Genomic DNA, 26,699 nt, shown 5'->3' on the forward strand with positions numbered 1-26,699 from the left:
TTTTGAGGCTGCAGTCAGAAGCAAAATTCATTACTTTTTCTACAGTAAAATTGTCAGTTATTCTAGTGTTTATAAATGTTGATCTGTAATGATGCTTTTATAGAGGAATGTCACATCTTCAGGGTACCAACAGGGTCTTAAAAATATATTTAAAAACATTGAATATAAAATCCCTAAAATAAGTCCTTAAAAACATTGCATTTCTTTTACAAAGGCAGAGCTCAAAATTACTGTTGGGCAGTGTCACCTCACATTTTTCAAAGTTGAACAACTAGCAGTTAAAACTATAAAAATTTCATGACACATAAATTTGTAATGATGAGTTTGTTTACTGTCCCAGAATTGTCCCAGACACTGTATCTTTGTGTCCCAGGTGCTATTTTTTACTATCCCTGGGACAATGGGGAATCCTTCATTTCGAGTGCTGTGCAGAGGTCTTAAGTTTCCCTGTCCTTTATTATATACATATATATATAAAAACATAGTACTTTTTAAGGTTTGGATATAATTTGTTACCATGCTGCAGCCTCTCTTCTGCTCTCTGTGTGGGGGCTGAACACAGGGTTGCACACGCACATACACACGGAGCAGAGACAACACGGTGGAAGATTAGGCTACTTGTGTTGACAACAACTACACTTTCAACTGTGCGTGAGTGCAAGAAAACACATTTGTGAGTGAAATACCAATAGTTTATCAATACACATTATACAGAATCAGGATTCACTCAGGTTAGGTACATGATCTCATTAACCTAAGAAACCAACCTCATTTATTGAGGGGCTGATGTTATACATATCATTAGCAGCAATACCCAGCCCACAGGAGAAACTGGATGTAGCTAGTTACCATGGTTGGCTGGCAAAACAAGGAAGAAGCCAGGTGCAGCTACTTAAGGGTAGGGGATGGGGGGTGTGGGGTTGTGTGGAGAGGGCAGTGACGATTTGCATATTCATGAATCCCTTGGATAATAAATGAAGTCGAGGTGTAGAGCTAAGGTATTTGAACTTATTTTGCAAAAAACATATCAGACACAATTTATTACTTCTTGCAGAGTATTGATAGTGTTTAAAACGTGACTGGAGATTAGCTTCTCGGCTTAGTTTGTCATGAATCTTAAAATTAGTCAGTTTTTTGTAAATTAAGCTGCAAAAAGGTCTTAAAATGTCTTAAATTTAACTTGGAGAACCCTGGAGGTACTCTGATCTTTTTTATTTCCTTTAGATAAGTAACTTTTATTGTTTCATTTTAGAGAGTCATTGTAGATGAACTGAAATATTATTATTGTTAATTCGGCATGCAAAAGGTATTTAAACCACGAGATAACACACTGAATATATGGTGCAATGTTACACCTATTACTGCATGGTCCAAGAAACACACAGATGTGATGTTTGGAGCTGTCAAAGTCATGAGAGGGATATGACATTGCTCATAAAATCCAGCAGAAACATTAGCAGGCAGAGAATGTCAGTATTACCCACTTGAATGGAAACTGGCCTCTTATTTGTCACATGCCTTCATTATTTCTTCTCAGTTATGTTCTCAGGGTTGTTTCATATCCATATTCACCTGTATTTCTCTCCTCAGAGCTGGACGAAGAAGCTCAGGCCCTGCAAGCACTACTCAGTACCATCAGTAAACCAGTGGTTCGTATTCACTCTTGTTTCCTCTATCTTTTTTTCCCCCTTTATCTTATTAATACAATTTGCATGATTTTATGTGACTATTAGTGCTGTGTTCATGAAAACACATAATGATGCAAATGTGTTGCGTCATTAAACATTCTATTAACATCCATGATGAATTCTTGCTGACATCTTGCCTAATGGAGTCAGACCTGCTGACTAGCATTCATGTGGGGATTTCTGTTCCCTAATGTGCCCCAAACAACTACGTTTCGCACTTACTAAAAGGTCTGAGCTTTGCTTTGAGAGAAGTACAGATTTTAAGTTAATTACCAAGCTCTCACATCCTCATGGTACAATGCTTGGTGGTTCATAGTCTAATATGTAATGTTATATTTTGAAACAAAATAAGTGGTTGTCTAAGGGAAATAAGCACGTAGAAACTGTCCAAAAAGGTTGTGTAAAATGTAAATGGAAACAGAATGCCAATTTGCAAAAATGTTTAGATCTATATTGAATTAAATGCAGTACAAAGACTAGATATTTAATGTTCAAACAGATTAACTTGTTTTTGTAAATATACACTAATTTTGGATGTGATGCCTACAACACATTCCAACACGTTGGGACAGGGGTCTGCTTACTACTGTGATACATAACATTTTGTTTTAACAACATGTGGTAAGTGTTGGGGAACTGGAGGACACTAATTCTTTTGAAAGTGAAATTCTTTCTCATTCTTGCATGGTATACGACTTGATGTGCTCAGCAGTCTGGGGTCTCTGTGTTCGCATTTTGTGCTTCATTATGCACCACGCATTTTCATTGAGAGACGGGTCTGAACTTCTGGCATGTCAGTTTACAACCCAAACTCTTTTAATACGAAGCCACGCTGTTGTGCCACATGCAGAATGTGTCTTGGCCTTGTCTTGCTGAAATAAGCAGGGATTCCACTGAAAAAGACATGGTCTGGATGGCAGCACAGCATAAATACATACAGAGGAGAATTGCTGTTTTAATAGCAGCTGGATGTGAATCAGTAGAACTAGAAATAGCACTTCCTTGACCTCATACAATATGGGATTTGTCATGCACTGTTGCTAAGATCTGGTCTAAGGCTAACTCGCTGTAAAAGTACCAAGACAAGTCTGTTGGACAGATGATGGATAAAGTTAAGGGAGGGTGTCTAATACAGGGAAGGTTCAGCTTCAATGGAAAGTGGATTTCCTTCGTCTTTGCTGCCACATTGGTTTGCTAAAGGACCAAAAATCTAACTGTGGGGAGTAAAGGAGTAAAGTGGGCCCCTGAGGGCAGAGGGGAGGAGGTGGTATGGACTTGGCCTGATTGAATTCTTCCACATATGAATCCCCCCTGCAGTGTAGCTCCGGCTATTTTTAAACCTCAAAACAGAATGAAAAATCTTGGGGTCGCACAGCACATCCCTGCCAAGTGCTGAAAACCTTTTCCCAAAGTGAGATCAGCTTGAATATTTTGATCCCTGTATCTTTTCCTCTTCAAAGCAATGTGATTTTTATTTTTTGTTGGTTTTGGAATTTTACAAATAGGAAATTTTCTTAAAAATAAATATATAATACATAGTAGTTTAGTGTAGGACTGAGCACCACACATGACCTTCTCTTGACCTTTAGAGAAGTGACTGTACTTTGAGATTTGGTGCTGTAGTTTGAGGAGTAAACACTTTCCCTCAGTGTCCAGAATTGATGAAGTTGTGTAGACTTGATGGTGACCCATGAAACTTTGATATGATAGGTGTCAGACATCCAGGCAAGAGGAGCAGTAGTGAGCTGGAGTGCGCCCACCAGGCCCGAGAGCGAGAACGGCAGTGTGGAGGATGAATGTAGACCCCAGGAGCCCTTCAGCTACGAGGTTTCCGTCTCATTTAGCGGCAAAGATGGGAAGTTCAAGAGCATGTACTGGTGAGCACTCGAAGCAAGATGCTACAAGGCTGAAATGTTGTTGAAGCATTATAGAGACACTTGCTTGAAACAACACTAAATGATGTTTTTTCTTTTCTCCGTTGATGCAGTGGGGAAGAACTAAGTGCTACTTTAGAAGACCTTCGACCAGCAACGGACTATCATGTCAGGTTGGTGTAACCCTCCACCTGCTTTTGTTTAAACTGCAGTATTAATGCACAGAGGAACATTTTGTAACCACTTTGTCTGTCTTTCTTCAGGGTCCAGGCCATGTCTAACTGTTTACAGGGAAGCCCGTCAGAGGCTGTGAGCTTCACCACTTTAAGCTGTGAGCCGGATCCTCCCAATCCTCCTAGGAAGGCCAGCGGGACCAAGAACACACTTGTACTCCAATGGAAGGTAAAAACAGTGAAATTATTGATGGGGTTAGGATTTAAAACACCAGTTTTAAGGGGGGGCAAGTAGCAGCAGCATTTAGATGACAGAAAGCAGGATTCTGTTACAAAAAAATATGAGACAAGTCTTTTTCAGGCGCTGCTAGTGATTTTCTTTATTCACACATGCAGTTTCGTTCAGGAACATTTCAGTGAAATAGATGGGGTAAGGTACAATCCAGTTCATGGTGGTAATAATGGACGCCTATTTATATTTAAAAGTAATGGTTCATGATAAGTGACAGACAAGAGCATGTATGGCAGGAATATTTTCATTGGCCGTTTCCTGCAATATAGTTATATAATCATGACTGAAGCTGTTCTTCCACTATAAAACTCAGTTTATACTGTGCTATTATGTATAAAAACATTTGTTCTTATTGTGTTCTGCACTTTCAGCAGTGAGACTCAGAGTGTAGATAATGCATATATTTTCTCTGATCTCTTTCTGTCTTCCCTGAGTCTGCACTGTCAGGCACAGACACAACCCTTTACATGCTTGTTTGTGCAGTGTTAGTGTTTTCATTCACAACACAGCCACACAGGCATTTTCCTTTTAAGTCTTCAGATGAGAAATTGAAGATACAGATTTCTCTGAATATCGACCCCTGTGCCGATTCAAAGGATAGACTGCATGTGTGAAAGAGTTTATAAATTAACCCAGCATTTAGACTGTTATATTACTTGTCAGCCATAGAATCTATAGTACACGCACATATTTGTCCTCTTTAATATTCCTACCATGCGGAAAATTAGTTAAAGAGCATAAGGTCGCCCAGTAAAGATCCCCAAACTGGCTAGAAGCAAGAGAAAAAGTGATTCAGAAACAGTCTGCCCTTCCTCAGCAACTGCTGCTGAGATTCCCATCAGTGTGGTAACACAGATCACCTCCCAGGTGTGTATGCAGATGTATAAGAATTCAGCAAAGCACTTCAAGAACAACCATGCATGCTCAGCAAATTCACTGAATTAATTAAACCATAGAAAATTGTGCACACCTGGATGCACTGTATTTGTTATGAGCTTCTCATAAGGAAGGCTGCTTCTCTGTAATTAGTGAATGAAAAATGGTGTTGCTTAAGCAGTCTAAAAATTTTAGTTGTTCTATGAAATGTTGTTTTCACTCTGTATGTAAGAAAGTCAATCAAATAAATAATCAAATTTTGTTTGTTTTTTCTACAGGCTCCATGTGACAATGGTTCCAAAATCCAAAACTACATTCTTCAGTGGGATGAGGTATATATTTTTTATCATCACATTGCACCATACATATGTATGTATATATGTGCAACTGAGATTTCCAGTTCCTTGTTCTTAAAACTAAAGACTTTTTTTTCTGTGAAGGGGAAGGGCACTGGGATTTATGAACAGTGCTACTATGGACCTCAGAAGCAGTACAGAGTGACCAAGCTTTCACCAGCTTCAAGATACTCCTTCCGCCTTGCAGCCAAAAATGACATGGGTGTCAGGTAGGCTCGGTTATTTGCTGGATAGCACCCTCCCTGTTGTCCATTTTTATGTTACTATTTCCTTCCATTCACTACTGTCTCCATCTGTGTGCACATGTGTGTCTCTCACTCTGTCTCTCCTGTCTCTTTCTCCCATTCTCTCCCATCCTCTGTCTCTCTCTGCCCTCCCCAGCGAGTTCAGTGAAGTGGTGGACCTGTTCACTTCATGCAGTGTGCCATTGCCACCCTTCCCTCCAGAGCTGGAGATGGCGGGGGTGACCTGGCTGTGTCTGAAGTGGCAGAGGCCCACTAGCTCTCCAAAGGAAGACGACATCTACTATATTTTGGAGATGGAGGAGGAAGGCTCGGTATGTCTCTCACGGTCTCGTTTCATTCAAGATCGAAACCCAAAAAATTACACAGCAGTTTATGCAGCTAAAGGTTTTCTTTCAAATATTATACATGTTGTTTGCCTTCTTTTCTCCTCTTGCACAATGTAGTGTGACATATATCCGTTTTACGACCTGCACGTCTGTTTACTTGCTGTCAATGCTGTAGTAACATTACCCTCAGGCTAGTTACTTCACTTTCATAGATAACCATTGGCAACATTAGCTAGCTAAAATCGGCATCTTCAGTGTCTTGGCTCATCTATCCACTGCTCTAACAGTCACCCAACTCTGTTTTTTTTTTTGTTTTTTTTATACAAAAAAAAAAAATAATAATAATAATTTACTGCAGTAGATGAGAAAATATCACCAGGAGAAGAGCAGGACATAAGGACATATTTCAGATCAGAGAAGCAGAGGGAAGAAATGACGTGCACAGCCAAAACATTTTCACATCTCATGCGGTGATTTAAGGTTTTATTCTGACCAAACAACCAGAGTTGGTAATTAATAAAACACAGGAAAGAGTGAGCCAAGATGTTTTTGGTGAGTTTCCCTGTCGGGACCCTTTTCATAATGTTGTCAAACACTTAGAAAAACAATCTGTCCATTGCAAAACAGGCACTTTTGGTGGACATAAGGATTAACATTGCATTCCAGCACTGTTCAACAAGCTGCAGTCTTCATCTTCACTCAGACAGAAAAAAATAAAACTCACCAAAAACATCATGGTCCATGTTTCTGCTGTTTCAACAGTCACCAACTCTGGTTGTTAAGTCAAAATAAAACCTGAATTCACCCTGTTAGGTGCACACCATTTCTCACCTCTGCTTCTCTGATGCACCACCTCACTGTCACTCATCTTCCATATTTTACCATCTAAAACAGTAAATTGAAGGTTTATTTGAACCAAACCGTACCTGGTGATTGCTGAAACAGTAGTAATATGAGTCAAGAGACATTTTTAAGTTTAATTTAATTTGTTGAATTTGAATGAAGATGACAAGTTAGCTTACAGGTTATCTACAGCACTGACGTGATTATCAAAATGCTCACAAATACAATGTACAAAACTAAGTGTAAATACTATTAATAATATGTACCAAGCTAGCTGTCAAAACTGAAGGAACTTACTTAAGGATGAAGAAATTACTACGTTTGTAGGCAAAGATAATGTTACTAAAGCATTGACTGGAAGTAAACAGATGTGCAGCTCCTAAAACAGACATGTGTCTAGTAGAGAATATGAGGTGCATGCTGCAGTTGCAGGACCATTACTTCTGAAGGGTTCTATTGACAAGTGCATCTCTTTGACTATAGTTCATCTTCAGACAGCATGAAATATATACACCATTAACAAAGTATGTTTACAGTTTTCAGTTCTCATCAGTTAATAACAGACAGCCATTTTCTTGCTTGATGTGCATCCTTGTGTAGTATTTTCAGATGCTATTATTCATTTCGACCCAACCTGAAGAAAAAAACAAACTCACATCTTTTTCTTTTGTGACACGTCATCAGTTTTCTCTGAAAGTTACATGACATTTATAGCTACTGTCACCTCCGCCTGCACTGGAAGCAGCTACCTGCAGACATAGTGTCTGTCAGGAAAAACACAAAAAGGTTCCTCTCTCCCCCGAAGCTGTTTGTCTCCTGCAGACCACTTTGTTTTCTGTGCTACAATAGTTGTCTGGTAAGTCATTGCTCACCTGGTTGTTTTCTTTCTCCCTTCATCATTTGTCTTTGTCCCAGGGATATGGCTTCCAGCCAAGCTATGATGGCGAAGAGCTCTCCTGCACCGTCAGAAATCTCCACAGGAGTACCAAGTACAAGTTTAGGGTAAGGGAGCCCTGTGATGTTTGCAATCAAAGCTGGTGATCTAAAGGTTTAATTTCAGTATCAGTGGACTGTGTGTGTGTGTGTGTGTGTGTGTGTGTGGAGGGGACAGTGTTCAGGCAGGGAGGGTGCTGAGGCCCACAGTGGCCCTATGACTCATCCGTTTGCAGGATTCTGCCAGCATGATGGTGGGCAACTGACAGGAGGACTCCAGTGCTCATCACATGCAGGGCCCCAGTACGAAGCTACTTAAGCAAAGTGTTTGAGCCACAGTGGGTTTTTTGGCTGGCAGTGATGTGACCAGGTTTAGGGACAGACAAATGTCTCTCTTCATGTCACTGTATTTCTGTCTTTTTCTCTCACCTTCTACCACATGTTCACTGCTCTCATTCTCATGTTCTCTTCTAAACTGTTGCTGACAACTTGGTAAAAGGCTCTGATGAGATACAGGTGACCATCCTTCATCTGACAGAGACCATAACAAGGAGGACACGTGATGCTCCTGTTAAGCTGAATAGTGGAAATCCAGCCAGAAAAGCTGGCACAGATGAAAAATTAAATGATCTACCGCACATTTGAGGCCAGTGTGTGCATGCAAATTTTTATAGATGAGATCTGTTTATTTTTAAAGCTGTCAGTTTTGTTGCAGAGCTTGTGTTCAAGCAAAAAACAGCTGATTTTGATCGCCATGCTTCTCACTTTGGTTTTTAAATCAGTCATGGGATCTGTCCCAGGTAGATTTATAAATGTGTTGAATGACTTAAATGTGTCTTTGTGAAAGCAGCAGATAGCCTCTTTGTAATGTGTCTGCTGTCAGAGTTTGACTGTGAGAACAAGGGGACAACAATCAGCTAATGATTTTAGAAGCCTGCAAGACCAACCCTACTATTTAAAATGTGATTCCAACATTGCCAGGGTAGACAGTTCATTTCCCTAAAAAGCCATTCATGCTAAAAGCATATGCAAACATTATGCTCTAAGGCAGCGGTTCTCAACCTTTTCAAGTCCCCCCCCAGAATAATCAGACCCCCTAGTCTGCCTGGGATTGCTCAGGAATTACTATGCAAAAGGTGAAAGCTACCACACACATGTTTTTGAGTTGATTTTATCCTCCACAACCATCTGGCACCCTCAGAAATTATGCTGTGACCCTCAAGTTGAGTGACACTTAAGATAGAAGTAACTATAGGTTTGCAATAGATGCTTTTCTCAGCAACTATCTTGACTAGAAATAGTGGGGTAAACAGGTCCCTTGTGTACAAAAGTGATGGCCACACTTTATGGGGTTGACAAATTAAGTGAACCTTTGTTGTTTTTTGGTCTCTGCTCTACAACTTGGTTAACATACTGGATTGTCTCTCAACATGTTTATCCACATCTTAATGATACATCCCTCTTTTAGAATGGAAAATAGTTATTGAAAATTTTATATGATGCATATTGCTTTTAAACAGAATAATGACAAGGGAAGGGTTTTAAGCAACTTAGTTCATATGGCTAAGACATGTAATTCTCCCTGTAACTGCAAGGCTATTTCTTTGCAGCTGTTTTTTTTCAAACACCCTTAAATTAAAAAAGGCAAAAGAAAAAATAAATAGCAAGGTAAACACAGGATACTAATTAAGAAGTCCTAAAGAATCAGGGTGTTGCTGTTGTGCATGTTGGCTCACTGGAGAGGCTCTGCTACACTAAATGGGATGGGACCTTGATTAGAATCCACCTGTATTTACCCTACTGCATTATTTCATATCAGTATGACTGTTGTGAAAAAGGTCTATGCTCGCTACTGGCCTGGATGGAATTGATATATTCAGACAGAGGTTGAGCCACTTTGTTCACACTAAATATTACTGAACATCATTGCCTTTTAAAGGATAATGCTGGTAATATTCTGTATATTTATTTAAATTATGATGGTCAGCCATAACATGTTCTTTTGTTGTGATGAAGGCCACCACAGTATTTTGAGATGATCTCGCATACACCATCCTGTTGTCATAAATATTCAGTAGCATGTATAAATGTGTGGAAAATAGTCCCTACAAATATGCTATTTACTCTTATTTACTCTGACTCCCCCTGGAGATTCTGAAAGTATTGAGTCATGGTCTAATGCATTTTTGGTTTTGGTCTTTTTATGGGATATGTTGATAGTAATAAAGAATATAAAGTAACACCCGCCTCCTTTAATTCAGAGCAGAGTATTTTTATTTCATTGTACAAGTTATGTGTAATATAAATTAGATTTCACAACAAAATAGCTGTTTATGTGAAATTAAACTCAGTTGAAGCTGGGAGCTGCACCACAGGCATTTGGAGTGGCTCCCTCCTTCACATTTTTCTGCAGCAAATAACAACAACAATTGATCTTTCTATCTGTCCAGCGCTTAAGAACATGAAACCATATTAATGCATAGACCAACAAGAGAATAAGACAGCTCACATAGCCAGAAAAATTTGCACTACAGCGTTCCTAAATTGGCAGAAAGGTATTTTATTACCCAAACAAACCACCATATGCCCAAATGATCGAAATGTTCATTAGTCACTCCAGGACTCCCTCCCTTGTTTCCAATTATCCAGCTGAGCAGTATGAGGGAAGTCTGGGTGCTGCGCAGGTTTGTCTTGGTACACTATGTGGATGAGCTGTACTCAGCAGTCTCACACAGATTTCCATATTATCGCAGATGTGCTGCACAGAAATGCAAATGCCACTAAAGCCTTTAGCCTCGTTTTTTGATTGCCATGCTTGTGGTGTCTAAACGGTTGTGTTGAAATGTATCTGTAGATGCTTTCCAGCTGAATCTGTTTGATAATGTGGTATTTGTCTGTGGCCATTTTAGTTGCAGGCAGCAAGTGTTGCACTCACTCTCTCAGATCCCTTCATTACCCTTCTCTGAGTCGAGTCAGTGCTTGTTATCAGGAAACATAATGACCTTTATACATTTGCCCTCACTGACTATCTGTGCAAACAGCAGCCGATATTCTGTCAGGAATAATATGACTCCTCACTGCCTGTGTTCACGCACTTCCTCCAGGTGGCGGCATACAACTCAGAGGGGAAGAGTAACCCCAGCCAGGTGGTCGAGTTCATCACAAACCCAGACAGACCCAGCAGCCCCTGCAGGCCTGTCATCAGAGGAAGAGTCCTGCCCAACAGCTTCAAGATGGCCTGGGGTGAGCAGTTCCTATCAATTGTAAACACCAGTTTACAGTTCTTCTTCAGTCTCTGTCCGACCGTAGATGAAACTGCTAGAGGCAGATGACGTTCCAGGTAGTCTGTACAGTAGGTGAATGAAAAATCTTGCTCTCATTTGGACATCATCATGACTCCTTCCTTAACTTCACTGGACAAATACATCACCCACTGCTGTGCTCGGTCTCTTCCAAGTTTCAACTTGAAAAAAGAACATTTTCAAATGTCTCTCTATTCCCTAAATGTCAATCTCTGTTTCCATGAAAATAAGTTTCTAAAGAAATGTTGCCATGTCGTTGGCAAGTCGAGCTTAATCTGCATTTACTTTTCTTACTTATAAAACTGATTAATGGCTTTTTAGAGTTTTTAAAGGCAGCAAGTTCTCCCTTTAGTAAGTTACTCCCCAAATTTTATAGTTCCTGGAATTGATCAATTCTCTAGTAGATTTCCAGACATAGCATATTGAAATCTGAGCTCGCCGGCATTGAAAGGCTGCCTTGTTGAAGAACTTGTTAGTGTAGTTCAGGCTTATTCAACTGGTGTCCCATGAACTGAATCCAGTTCTTTAATAAGCTCATCCCCACCATTTTGGGGGGAAAAAAAGTAAAAATTCTCAGATTTTAGCTTCTCAAATGTGAATTTTTGTGATCAGTATTTTTCACTGTTTTCCGCCATTTTATGAACCAAACAAGTAATTTATTCATTGGGAAATTTATGAACAGATTAATCAGTATAATAATAAATAATCATTAGTTGCATCCCTAAAAAAGTAGATCACTGTGATTTTATTTTATTAAACTGCCAGTGTTCAAAGTTAACCTGTGCTTATTGTGTATTAGAAGATTAATCATTTTATTTGTAGGCTAATGAGTTCATTCATTATATCTGTTGTTAAGCACAGACACTTAGACTGTTTAAGCAGAGAAAGTTTAGGAGTGTCAACAGAATGAAAAAAGATGTTAAATGCAATATTGTCTTTATTATAACAAGCTACTCCTAATCTAGAATTACAAAGGTGCATTGTTTTTTCTTTACTTTTGTACATAATGTTTCTTTTACAATTGTGAAAACTAATAAATCTAATAAAACCTTAATTCCCTAAATTTACAGGTCAGGCATAGGAAATGTAAACACCCGGTTACTTGGTACTTCACATTTGCCCACTTTAAAAAAATAATAATAATTGAATAGGCCTGATTTAGATTAATGGTGATTTTTTTTGTTCATTTGTTTTGCAATTTAGAGCCTCCAAAAGATAATGGTGGAGCAGAAGTCACAAAGTATATTGTGGAACTGTCTGAGGGTTTAAGTGGTAAGTTCTAAATAGTGATAATAAAAATGATTAATTAGTTCAATTGAAAATTATGAGTTTATTGAAATGATTAACATTTATGTGCACTGTGTTTATACTCAGGCTTGTCATGGGAGCTGGTTTACTCAGGGCCAGCTATGGAGCATGTCTGTGAAGGCTTGAAGCCTGGCTGCTCCTACCAAACGCGAATTTACTGCATGAGTGAGGGGGGACAGAGCCCGGTGAGTCATTCAGCATCAGCACACGTGCACACAGTTGCGCACACGGCCTTGTGTTCCCCCACGTGAATTCAAAGAGTTGCAATTTTGTCGCTGGTAGAAAAGGATCCCACAGTTGCATCTGTTTCTTTCTTGACAGCTTATACATATATAAGTACCAAGATTAAAATAAGATTCTGTGGCGCACATTTTAATTACCTACACTTCTTTTATTGACCTTAAAATCAACTTAAAATTATAAAGCAGGATCACTCCAGATACATTTCTTACAGTGTAGCTCTACAGTGTAAACTCTGATTATTGTGCACTGTTTTTCTCTTGGTTTTCTTATTATTGATACATTTCTCGCCTGTTACATACTATAATTGTGAGGGCAGGCAGCCATGAATCTCACCACATCCCATCGTTGATCTGATAAATTTTACATGAATAATTCTAGATATGCACTCTATTTATGGGAAGTTTTAATAGGAAATTGTCATTCAGCTTGTGTCCTATGTTGGGAGATTAGACTGTGCTTCCTGGTGTGTAAGTACAAGACAAAGCCCACTAATCGATTAACCCTCTCTGCATGTGTCAGAGGATGTTTTTCTTAATTAGTTCGGTTCACAGACACTCTTCATTAATTTCTTCATTTGCTGTTAGTGCATGCATTTATTCATGATGGGGCTTGTAAAGAAACATGAGTCATGGTGGTGAGATCCTGCCTTTTGGCGCAGCACAATGTGACATAACACTCACATGTTTGTCTTTTGTCACACAAGTTGAGAGTCCAAAAAAGACTTATCTTTTCACTCGCCAGACAATCTGTCCAACTTAATCCAAAGCTTTGTGAGGAATTCAGCATATTTTTGTGCGAGCAGGTGTACCTTTGAACGATGCATTCACGTTTGTCTTCTCTCCAGTCTGTTGTAGCCTGAATCAGTCTGATAAGCTGCTGAAAATGACAATCTGTAACCAGCGTGAGAGAGAAAGATGGGGGGGGTGGGGGGTGTGGGGGGGGGGGTGTTGGTGAGATTGTCAATTTGTCTTTTTTTTGTCTCTCTGGGTCTTAATTGGTGTGTTGTCTTCTCTTGTAAGCTGTCGGAGACCCTGCAGGTCCAGACTCCCGCAGTGCCCCCAGGGCCCTGCCAGCCCCCTCGGCTGGTGGGCAAGCCCAAAGCCAGGGAGGTGCAACTGCGTTGGGGTGAGTCATTCCTCTCAAACAGATCTGTGTGGGATGTATTCTAGCTTCTGTTGATGCATTTATTTGTCTAGCGAACTACCTCAAAGCAGCGGGCTTTGATTATTCTATTTGTATTTTGTTGTTTGTACATTTATCTTTGTGTACATACTGTATTATTCTTTCTTGGACAACCCTTTTGAAAGGATATTGATTTATAAATGCTGTTTGCACAAATTTCCCAGGTCCCCCTCAGGTAGACGGAGGCAGCCTGGTGTCCTGCTACAGTGTAGAAGTGAGTGGGCCACAGTCTGAGGAGAGCAGGGAGGTTTACCAGGGTCCAGAGCTGGACTGCTCTGTGGGAGGCTTAATGCCTGGCAAAACCTACAGCTTCCGGCTCAAAGCAGCAAACAAGGCTGGGGTGAGAACAACTGTCAGAACCGATCTATCAATAATAGGAGAAGTGATTGTTTTTTTCTGCTGCGTGCTTTCAACAGTCTCTCACTAAATGTGATTTTAAAAAGTCTAAAATGATTTTTTTTTTTTCATTTGTATTAAATTGTTTTTGTTATTTTATGCAAATAGTTTGGACCCCTTTCGGAGCGCTATGAGGTTACAACTGGCCCCGGGGCCCCTGAGCAGTGCAAGGCTCCTTCCACTACATGCAAATCCCCCAGCTGTGTTGTTGTTAGCTGGGAGGTAAGACCAGTTCCACTTCTATTCATTCACTGATGTGCATAAGTAATATCAAAGAAAAAAAAAGTAATGCCTGCACACTTGGTCCACGCCACTAAAGTTTAATAACGACAATATTTCAAGCCCAGTACATTATACATTTCTATACTTTGCACTGAGTGTAACTCCACACTTCTTGATTTGCATATTGGTCTTATTTCTGCACATTTTAGTGATCATTGTCTCTTAATGTAAAGCGTTTTGTATTGCCCAGTGTATGAAAGGTACAATGCAAATAAATTTTGAGTTGAGTTGATCCCACTTGGATCTTCGTCAGGATGTTTGAACAATGAAAAATACACCCATATTTATATGTCATCCACTGCAATAGGCCGACAAGCTTTATGACAGCAGGTAGTTAACCATTCAAACCACACAGGGTGAAATGCATTCAGAAACCATTAACAGTTAGTTAAATTGTGCTTAGAAAATGCACAAAGAAAAACAGCCATACTTGAAAATATCAGATATATATGAAAACAAAAAGAAAAGTCTCACCTGTTGTGTTAATAAACCAACATTTGTATGAGTGTATTTACTGTATTGTATATATTTTACAAATATTCTTTTTTAGTTATTAAACTTTTCTGGCAGGAGTTGAGTGAGCCTTTTTTCTTTGACACTGTTTCTGATAGCTTTGCACACACATGATGAGTTACTCTCTTTCTACCCATAAATTATAATATCATGTGCAACAATCTGAGAAAATACTGTACACTTAACATAACTGCATCATTATTGAACCGTGTTTGATGTGTGTCTTCTAGGCCCCTCCTTGTAATGGAGCTCCAGTGACAGAGTTTCGTCTGGAGTGGGGAGCTGCTGAGGGCAGCATGCAGGTGTGTTACAGTGGACCAGGACTCAGCCATGAAATGAAGGGGCTGCTGCCTGCAACCAGCTACTTCTGCCGGGCACAGGTGAGCATTGATAAACACTTGATTTAGTTTATTAAGTCTGGGTTAATTTCCATCTGTCCCCACTTTTAAACAAATACTCTAAACTAGAATCAGATCTCACTTTACAGCCCACTTCAGAAACCCTGTTTGAGTAATTTCAGTATGATTATTTTTATGCAGACTTTATGAAGAATCTAAGGAGCTCCTGTTAAGATGAAGAATAGTTTGAGTACATGTTATCTAGTCAGAGTTTGCTCAATAAGAATAGCAAATATCAGTCATGAATTTTTATATCAGCGTCAGTATAAGATATAAAAAGAAAAATCTTCCGGCCTCGTCTCACCATCATTTGATGGAGATAAGATTACTTCACTGCATTTGTACTTGTATTTCTTAAACATTTAAGATTGCTGCTGTTACTCCTACCATTTTTCTCTCTATGCCATTGTGGTTCGATGGATAATAGGGCTTGGACGATGCATTTATCTCCCAATTTGATACAGTCTCAGTACTTGGGTGCTGATTCAATATATAACATGATCTATTGCAATTTTTGTTTTTTGTTTTTTTAACACTAGATCATGTGAAAAAGTTAATCATGATTCATATTAACAAAAACAATGCACGTCACATGTCAGTCTTTCTGACTTTTATTCAGCCGCTTCATTGCTATACGGCTTATAAACGTGGTAAATAAAATACTAAACTCCTATACATATATATGCACACACACACACCGATGATCAATCAACTGTGATGATCAGCTAACTGATAATTCATTATGATGAACAGGCTGATAGAGCAGCAGGTTAGATCATCATGTCTCTCTTGTGCTTTAGACTGAATGCATGTTCAGACTGTGACCAATGAAGACAGGGTTTGTGTAAAAGGGGAGACAGACTGATTCTGGCAATAAAACAGTGGCTTTGTCCTTTGGGTCTGGTTCAGCCTGAAATTTCAGACCGTGCTGTTCTCTTGCAGCCTCTTTTCTGCTCCAGCTGGGGAGGAAAGGAAGGAGGGCTGCTGGTTGTTTATGGGTTATCACACATGCACTGTGTTTATTTTCCCCACTGCCGCTATTGGTCCTCTTGTCCAATACAACAAGTAATCAGACCATCCTTAATTATTACACTCTGGTGAGGCTATAAAACCAGGCTTTCCTTATAATAGTTGATTAAAAACTTAGAACATAGGCTTCTAGCTTTTCAGACGTAATATTTTTTTCACTTCCTTGCTTGGCAAGAAAATAAAAAACATTCTTTTCTTAGGCCTTGTTAAAAACCCTGACCAATTACATTTACATTGGAACTCCACCTTGTGGTCAAACATGGCCGTTGCACGTGTTCTTTCACGTCACCAGTGGGAGTTGACGTTGACTTGATGAGCTGACTCTTGTGTATTGCTGTCATTCAGGCTGTGAATGTGGCCGGCGTGGGGCCCTTCAGCGAGGCGGTGTTGTGTCAGACACCCTGCTCCGTGCCTGCAGCTGTCAGCAACATCTACGCGCTGAAGGAGTCTGAGCTGCACAGGTACGAGACTCCAGTGGATGCAGATGAAGATGAGGAAGATGAGGAAAGCAGTTTGCGGCCGCCACCGTTCTATTCTCCGTCCACCTGCCTGGGTATCTGCTGGGACCCCCCATGTGATCACGGCTCTGAGATCACTTCGTACCTGATCGACCTTGGAGAGCGCCAGCCCATCAGTGTCGGTCCTGTCACCAAACACATCATCCAGCACCTGCAGCCCGACACCAGCTACAGGTGGGTGCTTCCTCATCATGAATATCGAAATGTTGTGTTACGCTTTTACTGCACAACTTGGCACCTTTCAGATGCCAAAAAGTCTCTCACAGTCTTTGGAAACTGTCAGATCTCAGCACTCACGAGTAAGAGAATGTGATACAAACAAGTTACACAAACCATACTTTGAAATTTGCATAAACGGAGACAGCTGAAGCAAAATGTAATTAGTTACGTTCCTAAATCCAAGTTTATCTCGACGGTTTGACAGTCATTTTCAAACTGAGGTTCAGGGACCAACAGAGGTCCTTGACTGGGTTGTAGGAGAAGGAGGAGCGAAGAGGGTTTGTGATTTTGATTGACTGTTATTTATAGGGATCTATTTTCCAACAGCGAGCAGCACAGATTGTTTTGTCCCTATTGAGTGTCATTGTTTTGTTGAAGTTTCAGTATTTGACAACCTTGGAATGAGACTCAACAGTCACCTGTCTTTCTCCAGAATCACTCACCACACTTTGAAGACAACAACTGCTCAAACTGGGAGTTCATGGTCTAATGTTCGTCTGTTTTAGGGGTCCTTTACATGAAAAAGTGTGTGAATCCTTAGGTTAGGAAACAGATGAGGTGTCCAGACCTGACTCAGAAATTTTCACAAACCCACCATGGCTCAACTGGTACCGGAGTGGTCGCTCGTCTTTGTTTCTTTGTAACACAGGATTATAAACCAGCTGTATTTTTACAGGATACTGAAGTCATGTAGAGTTAAAAGAAATAAAATCTTCTTTCTGGATTAATAATTTCAAGGTCTCCTATGCAGAATTTTCCCAGACTATACAAAAATAATCCCTCTCAGTCATCACTGACAACCCACTAGAAGTGTGTGGTGATACGTGGGTCTGCAGAGACCCCAACCTTCGCCTGTGCCTTCTTATTTTTTAATTACACCCCAAACATTGGTATTTCATGTCCTGGGAATGGGACTCTGTGCTGACAAACCCTACTGATACTACCTTTAAGAGTGTCTTATTATTTATCTGAAATGTCACCCTCAAAGGCATGTTTAAGTTTAATTATATGCTCATTATGTTAAAGGTAAAATACCATTCAAAAATGAGCACTGCAGTCAAAATGACAAGTTGGAGCCATAAATAGATGGTATATTAAATAGGTTGAACCCCTGTTTAACATACTATGATTGAAGCGAGTTGCCCCCCCCACCCCCACACCCAGAACCAAAACTCAGTCAGGTTGCAGGGACAGAACCTATAGCAGCACAAGATAAGCGCAACATTCTAATTTCACAATTTGCCTACAACTGTCAGTTGCATGTCAATGTAAAGCTGAGCACATTAACCCAGAAATAAAACCCCACTGCTCTGAAAATACAAACCCTGGAGTTGGAGTGCAGCGACTGCCTGCCAGACTCCATGAACATATCTCTGAATTTAACAGTTATAAACATCTACTCCTTCCACAAGATTATTGATGAATTCTTACGACTTATAAACAGACACTTATGAATTCTGCAAACATTCAAGCATTATTTTGATCTCTGATAACCTGAAACAGGCAAACAAAAGTGGTCATTCTGGCCCAGAATGGAAATTTCAAAAGAGGACATGCTGGCTGTAGCGTTGTTGTTGGAGAAGCTGGTATTTCACTTTAGCATGTTTCCTGATTCTCTGAGGACATATCATTGTGATTTTATGATTTAGAACGGTGAATACATTACGTTTTTCCTTTAAGCCTATACAGGGCTGTGGCAGTTGTTCAGTGCAGTCTGCTAGCTGCAGGATGCATCGTTCATCGTATTGAGTCTACACAGTGGACCTGTAATGAAAAGAAAATTGAGGTTGAATAAAAGTGCTGACTTTCAGCTTTTAGCCAGTATGAGTGTGTTCAGAACCAGACACCGAGCCAAAACAACATAAAATGTGTCACTGCCCACCTACTTAAGAGACTGTACATTACCAGTGGCTGAACATCAGCATCTGTCAATGAGATGAAATACTGTTAACGTCACTCTGACAGTCACTGCAGTGTTTCTGCTCAGGTCAGCTCTGTTCCGCAGCTCTCTGACGTTGACATCTCTCTTTCCTCTTCTTCCCAAGGATCCGAATCCAAGCCCTGAACAGCCTGGGCGCAGGCCCCTTTAGTCACACCTTTAAGCTGAAGACGAAGCCCCTGCCCCCACAGCCACCCCGCCTGGAGTGCACCGCCTTCAGCCACCAGACCCTCAGGCTCAAGTGGGGCGATGGCCCGGCCAAAGCCACCACCTCAGACGCCCTCCAGTATCAGCTGCAGATGGGGGACAAGAGCGGCAGGTCGGTGGCACCATTAGTCAGGCGAAGGGAAGTGACCTGACAAGAGATGAACCGATAAGAGAGGAGACTGGAGTTTGAGAGGAAGCCTCAGATAACTGTACTGAGGCGGGTGGGGGAAGCAGAGAGCAATGCAGCAGACAGAGCGCCTTTATAGGGAGACAGAAACTGATGATGTGCTTTAAGTCGCTCGTTGTATATTTCCTGACAGAGGAGTCACTCGTCTCGTTTGCTTTTTGTCATCTTTACCCTTTTACTCATTAAATCCTGTCTCTCTTTTTCATGTTCCTGTCATTGCAGATTTATATCCTTGTATAAAGGACCATGCCACACACACAAAGTCCAGAGGCTTAATGAGTCTACCTCTTATACGTTCCGCATCCAGGCCTTTAATGAGGCGGGCGAAGGGCCCTTCTCCAATGTTTACACATTCACCACCCCGCGCTCTCCTCCAGCCCCTGTCAAAGGTACTGTGGCAGCTCTGTTTTTCTTTTCTTTTCTTTTCTTTTCTTTTCTTTTCTTTTCTTTTCTTTTCTTTTCTTTTCTTCATATCTCTGTCTGTATGTCTGTCTTTCCTCCTTTTCTTCTATGTGTCTTTCTTTCTTACTCTCTCTTCCAGTCTGTCTTTTTTCTTTCTTATTTTTCTTTTTTTTTTTTGTCTGTGTTCCTTTTGTTCTGTATGTCTTTCTTTCTTTTGTTCTTTCTGTCTGGCTTTTGTTCTTTCTTTCTGTTTCTCTTTCTTTCTTCTTTCTCTCTCTGTCTCTGTATCTCCCCGCTGTGGATCTTCTCTTATTATCTTTACAAACACTCTCAGTTGACATACAGACAGCCAGTGTGCTCAGCTTTTAACCTGAGTTGACCCTGGTTTGACTTGCATTTGATTAAGACCCGACAGCCTGAGCTTCACTTGTCGACTGTCATCATGAGTCGGGCTGTTCAGCTCTGTGGTCGGGTCTCAAACAGCCTCTGCAAAAAGCCTCTTTTGATCCTACATGTTGAAATCAGTAATGAGGACGTGGGTTTTATTCTCAGCGCGGCACCTCTTTGGAATCAGGCAGTCGTGTGCCAGTTTGTCAGTGTTACTTAACGCTGTTTGTCTCCCCACACAGTGGAGTGGACTCTCAACCATTAACTGTTTGAATTCAGATTAACCATTTCAACATTACGCTTAAAGCCTAATATTACAATCCTCCCCACTGCTGCTGTGTTTTTGGATGATTACCACTTTGCCAGACCAGAACAGCCACTTATTTTTATTGTTTTTGCTTAAAATGCCACCTACCTAAAGAAGAGCATGACTCATAATTATGGCACTCAACTAAAGTGGGGAAGTTACATGTAGTTCAGTCTAGAATTCACTCTTAATCCATCAGCTGAGTCATTGTACATATGTAAAAGAAGTTGTGTGTGGTGGCTGAATCTGCAGAGACCCTGCCCTCTGCCTTTTTCTTTTTTTTTTCTCGTTGTGTTGCTGTGCTTTGGATGTTTCACCAACCAAAAACATTAGTATTTGACGTCCTGATGTGTTTAAGAACAGTTCGGACAAATCCTACTGACTCTACCTTTGAAAGCAAATTGTTTCTGTAACAGCCCCATATTGAAAAATCCCCCAAAGCTCAGATTCAAACAAAGTTCACAGCACATATGAAACTTCTGTGGAACTTTGATGTCTGTTTTTTTCTTTGTGTCTTTTATCTTCAAAAATTCAAGCTATAACCAGCTTTAGCGAATGTGGTTTGTTCTAAATTCTCACCCTGAGGTTTTGTAGATTATACTGCGTGAGTTCAATTCAAACCAAATGGGGTAGTAGTTTTTTCACAATGGCATCTCAATGGCAGCAATATGGTACTGCCCTTCACAGAGAAGCTTTAAAAATGGAAGTTCAGTTTCCTTGCATTTGGCATTAAAGGTGAGTCTGACAAATTGATAGAAGGTCAGTCAGCCTATGCATCACGAGTATACCACTTATAACATGTCAAACCTTTCAAATGGTGTTAGTGATGCTGAGCTGTTTGTGTTATTTGCGTTTCCACTCGTTAATATTGTGATACATAGTTTAAATGTACTGTAACTCATATTTCTCCTAATGAAAGTAATAGATCAGAATATTTAATGCAGAGTTGTATGAGGTCCTTGGCTACAGTAGATGGCAGTTGGCACGCCCCCAGTTCAGTGCGGCAAAGAGGAGGATTAGCACAGAAGCTAAGCAATGAACTGGTGTGGATAGGGTCAGCAACAAAAGGTATTTCAGCCACTTAAAAATGGTCCATCTAAAAAAGTCAATATCAATTTAAGTGTATGCAATATTGGGAAAATTTTCACCACTTTACTTCTGCCATCAGATAGCCTGTTAGGATAAGAATACTGCTGCTCTCTCCAAACCAACCAAACTTACTGGCTGAAATCAATAATTTTACCCTGCCGAACACTGTAGTTGCTGGTCTACCGCTGCCTCCATCTCTTAGTTCATTTGTGTTATTGTGTGACTTCAGTCCTTTAAAAACATAGTTAGGAATCACCAAAGTCACACAATAAAAGAAAAAAATAAATAAACTAACCGATCAGGGCAGCAGTAGACCAGAAACTACAGTGTTCTGCAGGATAAAATTACTGATTTCACCCATGAAGTTTGGTCTAACTGCCACGTTAAATGGTTAAAATATTCTATATATGTTTGGGTTTTTTTATGTGGACCTTTTTTAAGTGGCTAAAATATGTTTCAGCAGACAGCAGCACATTGCTTAGCTTCTGTGCTGGTACTTGTCTCTGCTTCTCCAAACTGGGGACTGGTTGATTGCAATCTGCTGACTATGGATGAGTACCTCATACAACCCCACAACCAATAATCCAAATTATCCACTTTAAATGTTTTCTTGATCAGATTGGTTGATTTCCTGTTTTAAATTTGTTAGTGTTATTCAGAGATTCAGTTATTGCAGATCTCACCTTCCTTCAGTCTACTTTTCATTAAATCTGTGCTCTCCTCTCCACCTTTCAGCCCCTAAAGTGGAGCGTGTTGATGACAACTCCTGCGAAGTCACATGGGAGGCCCTGCAGCCCATGAAGGGGGACCCGATCCTCTACACCTTGCAGTGCATGATGGGAAACTCTGAGTTTAAACAGGTACTGACTTTGTTGTTTGAAGGATCAGTACTCCCTCCCTCCTCTGGCTGACCTGCCATTCATCACAGCAGTCGTTTTATGCAAATGAGGATCCAGATGGAGCCGGGGCCGTAATGTTTTTACCGCAGCGTTCTGTATTAGTCACCGCTGGCTTTAAATTGCCCATTATGCAAAGGTCATTGATCCACGAGGTATCCCAGGTGTCTAGCCCCTGCCAACACATTCATTCCTCTCAGCGGCCTCCAGCCATGTTAAGGTGGAGTAATGGCCGCTGCAGCCTTATGCTAATCTCGCCACATCATACATGGCAATTGAATCAGGAGTTGAAATATGTGGCTGCCATCCCGCATGAGTTTGTTTCCATCCTCACTGTCAGTCTCAGTGGGCTTTAAAGCTCGTGTTGACGAAAGAGGATTTATTCATTTTTCTAAGGATGGAAGTTTGATTGAGGCAGTTTGCTTCAGTCTTTGCACCAACCAGGCCAGTGAAGATTGGCTGGTGTATATGGACAATTCACTGTATTTGTTTTTGTTCTTAGTTTATATTGTTTATAAATTGGAAATGAAATAAAAAAAAAATAATGGGTAATATTGGATTTCAAACTCTGGGAATGTGTTGAATTCAGTTTTAGCATCCTAGCAACCAAATGGCTCCTGTTCACAAGGCGCTTTGAAAACTTGTGGTTGTGTCAGCTGGGCAGACAGTTTAGGCAGATGGCTTCCCCCTGTATCGAAGGCAACAAACAACTCTAACAAATAATCAGAAAATAGTGAATAAATTGAGGAATAATCATGACTGACAGAGGGACACAAAACACACTGAATGGCAGCTTCATCTAGTTGATCAGAAGCTGTAAGATGGGAAAGATATTATCAGCTTTACTGTCAACCACAAGTTCAATACAACAAACCAACCTAATTTCAACCAATAGTGGTCACCAGGTTCAGGCTTTAAAGGGGCTTGATGACAGTCTTCCCTCTGTGATATATTATTACTATAAGCATGATGAAATGCAAGAAGAGATGAAAAATCCATATGAAGAAGAGAGGGTCTGGCAGCTGGTTACAGAAAACCTTTCTGGTCATCCGGCCTTCATCAGTGTGTACAAATACAGGCATATAATCATTAGTTAATGATGCCCACTAAGTTACCAGGTGAATGTAATCGTCAGTAGAATCATGTAGTTAACAGGTGAACAGCATCACTCACTGCTGTGCTTTTAAATTTTATACAGTTTTGTCTGAAATCTGTCAGTCAGACATCAGCAGAAATGTCTGACTGACTCTGTGTGATTCTATTCTACAGGAAGTTCTTGCTGTGTTTGTAAACACTGTTGAATGCAAGATGGGCAAAAACATTTTGTGTAATCTAGCCATTCTCAATCACTGGGCCACGACCCACTGGTGGACCTGCGGAGGCAGTGGTGCTGCCAAATGATAGAATAAGATGTAAAGCTACTACATTGTACTTTATATTTTGTTGATTTCAGAGACCCCTGTCCACAAAAACTGTAGTGTTTCCACTGGAATAACACAAAATATAACAGTAAAAATAAAATTCTCTAAATAGAGATCGCCTCCTGCTTCATTATAACCGACTAACATATATCTTACTGTTACTTAAACTGGGAAAATGTAAACACAGGCTTCTTTAGTCTGATTTCAAGGATAAACCGTCCCTGTTGCAGGTATTAAGAATGACTATGTGGAAATTCTGTTCTTCTCAAAAATGCTCTCATTTGCTTATGTGTTAGTATTAAATTGAGACTGTTTCATAACCAGTTAAAAGTTGCTTGTGTTTTTGTAATTTACAAAGCTAGTTATTTTTTATATCTAAATGTGCTCAAGAATTTACATAAATTTAAAAAAGAAAACATCAAAATAAAATGCATAATTTCAATGATTTATGTATGAATATCACCATAGCAATTATGACTCATCATCAGGAATAGACATGGAACATGTTTTGCCATTGTTAGCTAGCTATTGTTCCCTTGGATGCAGCAACAGAATAGACTGGTTGTTGAAGCTAAAATGTGATGAGGGATAAAAGCCTGGGTCAGTAAAAGCTCCAGAGCATTTGCTGAGAAAATATGACACAAAATACATTAACTTTGGATTCATAATGGCAGATTATTTGAGAAGGTGATCCTCAGAAACTTTTTAGTAGTCAGAAGTGGGTCTTCAGTTACAAAAGATTGAGAATCTTTGGTGTAACTTACTGCCAGACGTGATTGAGTTAAGTCAGAGTGTAGTGGCGACCCCACAAGTAGATGAAAAACACAAATTATTATTTGTGCAGTGAAGAGAAAAATCCACAATATCTTATTTCACAGCAAAATACAAAAACGAACATAATTTTTCTCTTTCTTCCTGTCTTATTTTCATATTTTTTATTCATTCTTCCTCTCCTCCTCCCCTCTGTTCTCAGGCTTACAAAGGCTCTGCCACATCCTTCCACGTCCAGAACCTGCAGCCCAGCAGCGACTACCGTTTCCGGGTGTGTGCTATCAGGCAGTGTCAGGATGCTCCCGAGCTGAGCGGTCCCTACAGCCCCACAGTGACCCTCTCCCCGCAGCGGAACGACATGGCGGTGAGCGGCGCCGCGTCCGGCTCGGGGTCCAGGGCAAGCACGGAGTCCAACCGAGCCAGACGAAGCCTAACGGACGAACAGTGCGCTTTCCTCCTCCTCATGGTTTTCGCCGTCATCGCCATCCTCATTGCTTTTGTCATCCAGTACTTTGTCATTAAATGAGCGGTTTGCGCCACCCAGCTGCAGGGTTATAGCTTTATTCTTTCCCCCTCTCTCTGTTGTTTTGTATTCTTCCTTTTTGTACTTCTTGTTTTCTGTTGTCAACAGAGTAATGGCATTAGGCGCGTTGAGGTGCAGCAGGAGGGACGGACGGTGAGTGAGAGCTGAATAGCAGTTAAAAATGAGGATGTGACGCCTTCTTTGGCACCTGTGACACCCTCCTGACTCTCCTGCCTTCGTCACCTTGTCCCAACTTTGTGGTATTTGTTGTTCAGTTCAGATTTCTGTTCCATCATGATCAGCTTACTGCGCAAAATGAACTCGGAAAAAGCAGGGAACGGTTTATTTAGGGGAGAGGGTTGGGGGGGGGAAAGGCGCTTCTATTTGTTGATTACAGTATATATAAATATATATATGTGTATAGAAATAGTCATTATTTATATTTCCATTGATGTGTCCAGTATGAAACTGTTTTTGATAGATGTGTTCCGAGAATAGTATGTAGGTGTGTCATTAGCCTATGTGCTATTTGATCCTGGGACCTGGTGGGCCAGTGTTTGCACAGTGGGGTGTGTGTGTCCAGATGTGTATACTGTATGTAGTTAGTGCCACAGAGGTACACGGCTGGGAGGGCTTCAGGGCCAGATGAAGGGACTTTAACCCCCCTGCTGGAGTTTAAGGGGTCTATATTGAAAGAGAAAACGGAAATGAAAAATCTTGTTCACATTATAGAACGTTCATTTAGCACTTTCCAACCTTTTTGATGTTCAGAATGTTTAAGGATGCAAAAATGACTGGAGAAATGTTAGTATATTTTTGTACAGTGAAGACACAAGGACCTGTAAGTTTGAGAAAAAAAAATGCTCAGTATAAAGTTAGAAAACAAACAAAAACCAAACTAACAGTGAATTCTAATTATTTTTACTATCATATAGTTATACTGCTGCTTTACTCCGAAATATTGTTGTTCAGCACAAAAAATGTATGCTTACCTGTATGTTTTATTTTATTTTGTTTTCGTTTTTTCCCCAGTAATTGATTTTGCACCTTAGTGAAAGAAAACCTCGACTAACTGCGTCTTGGTCTTGTGATGCATTTTATAGAACACACTTTGAGATTGTGCGAGCCCTACTTGTGTTTTGGGTGTTTTAAAAGTTGTAGTACCATATAACGTGTCACTGAAACAGCTGATCGATCTCAGCAAAAAAAAAAGAAAAAAAAAAACAGAGGGAAAAAAAAGTATGTACCAGTTGTTTCAGAGGCCTTAATTGGAGAGGAAAAAATCTCGGGAGAATTTTCTTAATTTCTCTTAAGTTTTGATGTTTTTTCTTTTAGTGTTAGAAAACACTAAAATGTGTTTTATTTACTTTCATTTTTGCAACATTTATTTGATGTTAGTAATCATACGTAATCAGGAGAGAAATGTAAAGTAGTTCTATGTATTACTTATGATTTCTTTTGATTTCTTTTGTCAAGTTATACATGTGTGAAGTATATTTTTTTATAATATTGAAGTAATATAAGTTAATACTCTCCAGAGAAAATAATAAATCCTGAGTACTCATGAATCATGG

General features: G+C 40.1%; 1 protein-coding gene across 1 annotated transcript in view; it reads left to right on the top strand.

Moving 5' to 3' along the window:
- The window catches only part of fndc3a (fibronectin type III domain containing 3A), a 59,339-nt gene extending 33,840 nt beyond the window's left edge, over positions 1-25,499 (top strand). Inside the window, exons 6-25 of the mRNA XM_084717409.1 lie at positions 1,591-1,649; positions 3,399-3,565; positions 3,676-3,735; positions 3,826-3,964; positions 5,182-5,235; positions 5,344-5,468; positions 5,641-5,815; positions 7,589-7,675; positions 10,711-10,849; positions 12,112-12,180; positions 12,283-12,401; positions 13,479-13,584; positions 13,806-13,981; positions 14,146-14,259; positions 15,063-15,212; positions 16,605-16,951; positions 19,042-19,254; positions 19,552-19,718; positions 22,250-22,374; positions 24,805-25,499. Coding sequence (XP_084573535.1) covers positions 1,591-1,649; positions 3,399-3,565; positions 3,676-3,735; positions 3,826-3,964; positions 5,182-5,235; positions 5,344-5,468; positions 5,641-5,815; positions 7,589-7,675; positions 10,711-10,849; positions 12,112-12,180; positions 12,283-12,401; positions 13,479-13,584; positions 13,806-13,981; positions 14,146-14,259; positions 15,063-15,212; positions 16,605-16,951; positions 19,042-19,254; positions 19,552-19,718; positions 22,250-22,374; positions 24,805-25,128 — 2,915 coding nt within the window. The 3' untranslated portion in view covers positions 25,129-25,499. The remainder of the gene's footprint in view (positions 1-1,590; positions 1,650-3,398; positions 3,566-3,675; positions 3,736-3,825; positions 3,965-5,181; positions 5,236-5,343; positions 5,469-5,640; positions 5,816-7,588; positions 7,676-10,710; positions 10,850-12,111; positions 12,181-12,282; positions 12,402-13,478; positions 13,585-13,805; positions 13,982-14,145; positions 14,260-15,062; positions 15,213-16,604; positions 16,952-19,041; positions 19,255-19,551; positions 19,719-22,249; positions 22,375-24,804) is intronic.
- Positions 25,500-26,699: the final 1,200 nt, after the last annotated feature.

The sequence above is a fragment of the Lutjanus erythropterus genome, chromosome 4, assembly GCF_056507025.1.
Source record: "Lutjanus erythropterus isolate fLutEry1 chromosome 4, fLutEry1.hap2, whole genome shotgun sequence".
NCBI lineage: Eukaryota > Metazoa > Chordata > Actinopteri > Lutjaniformes > Lutjanidae > Lutjanus > Lutjanus erythropterus.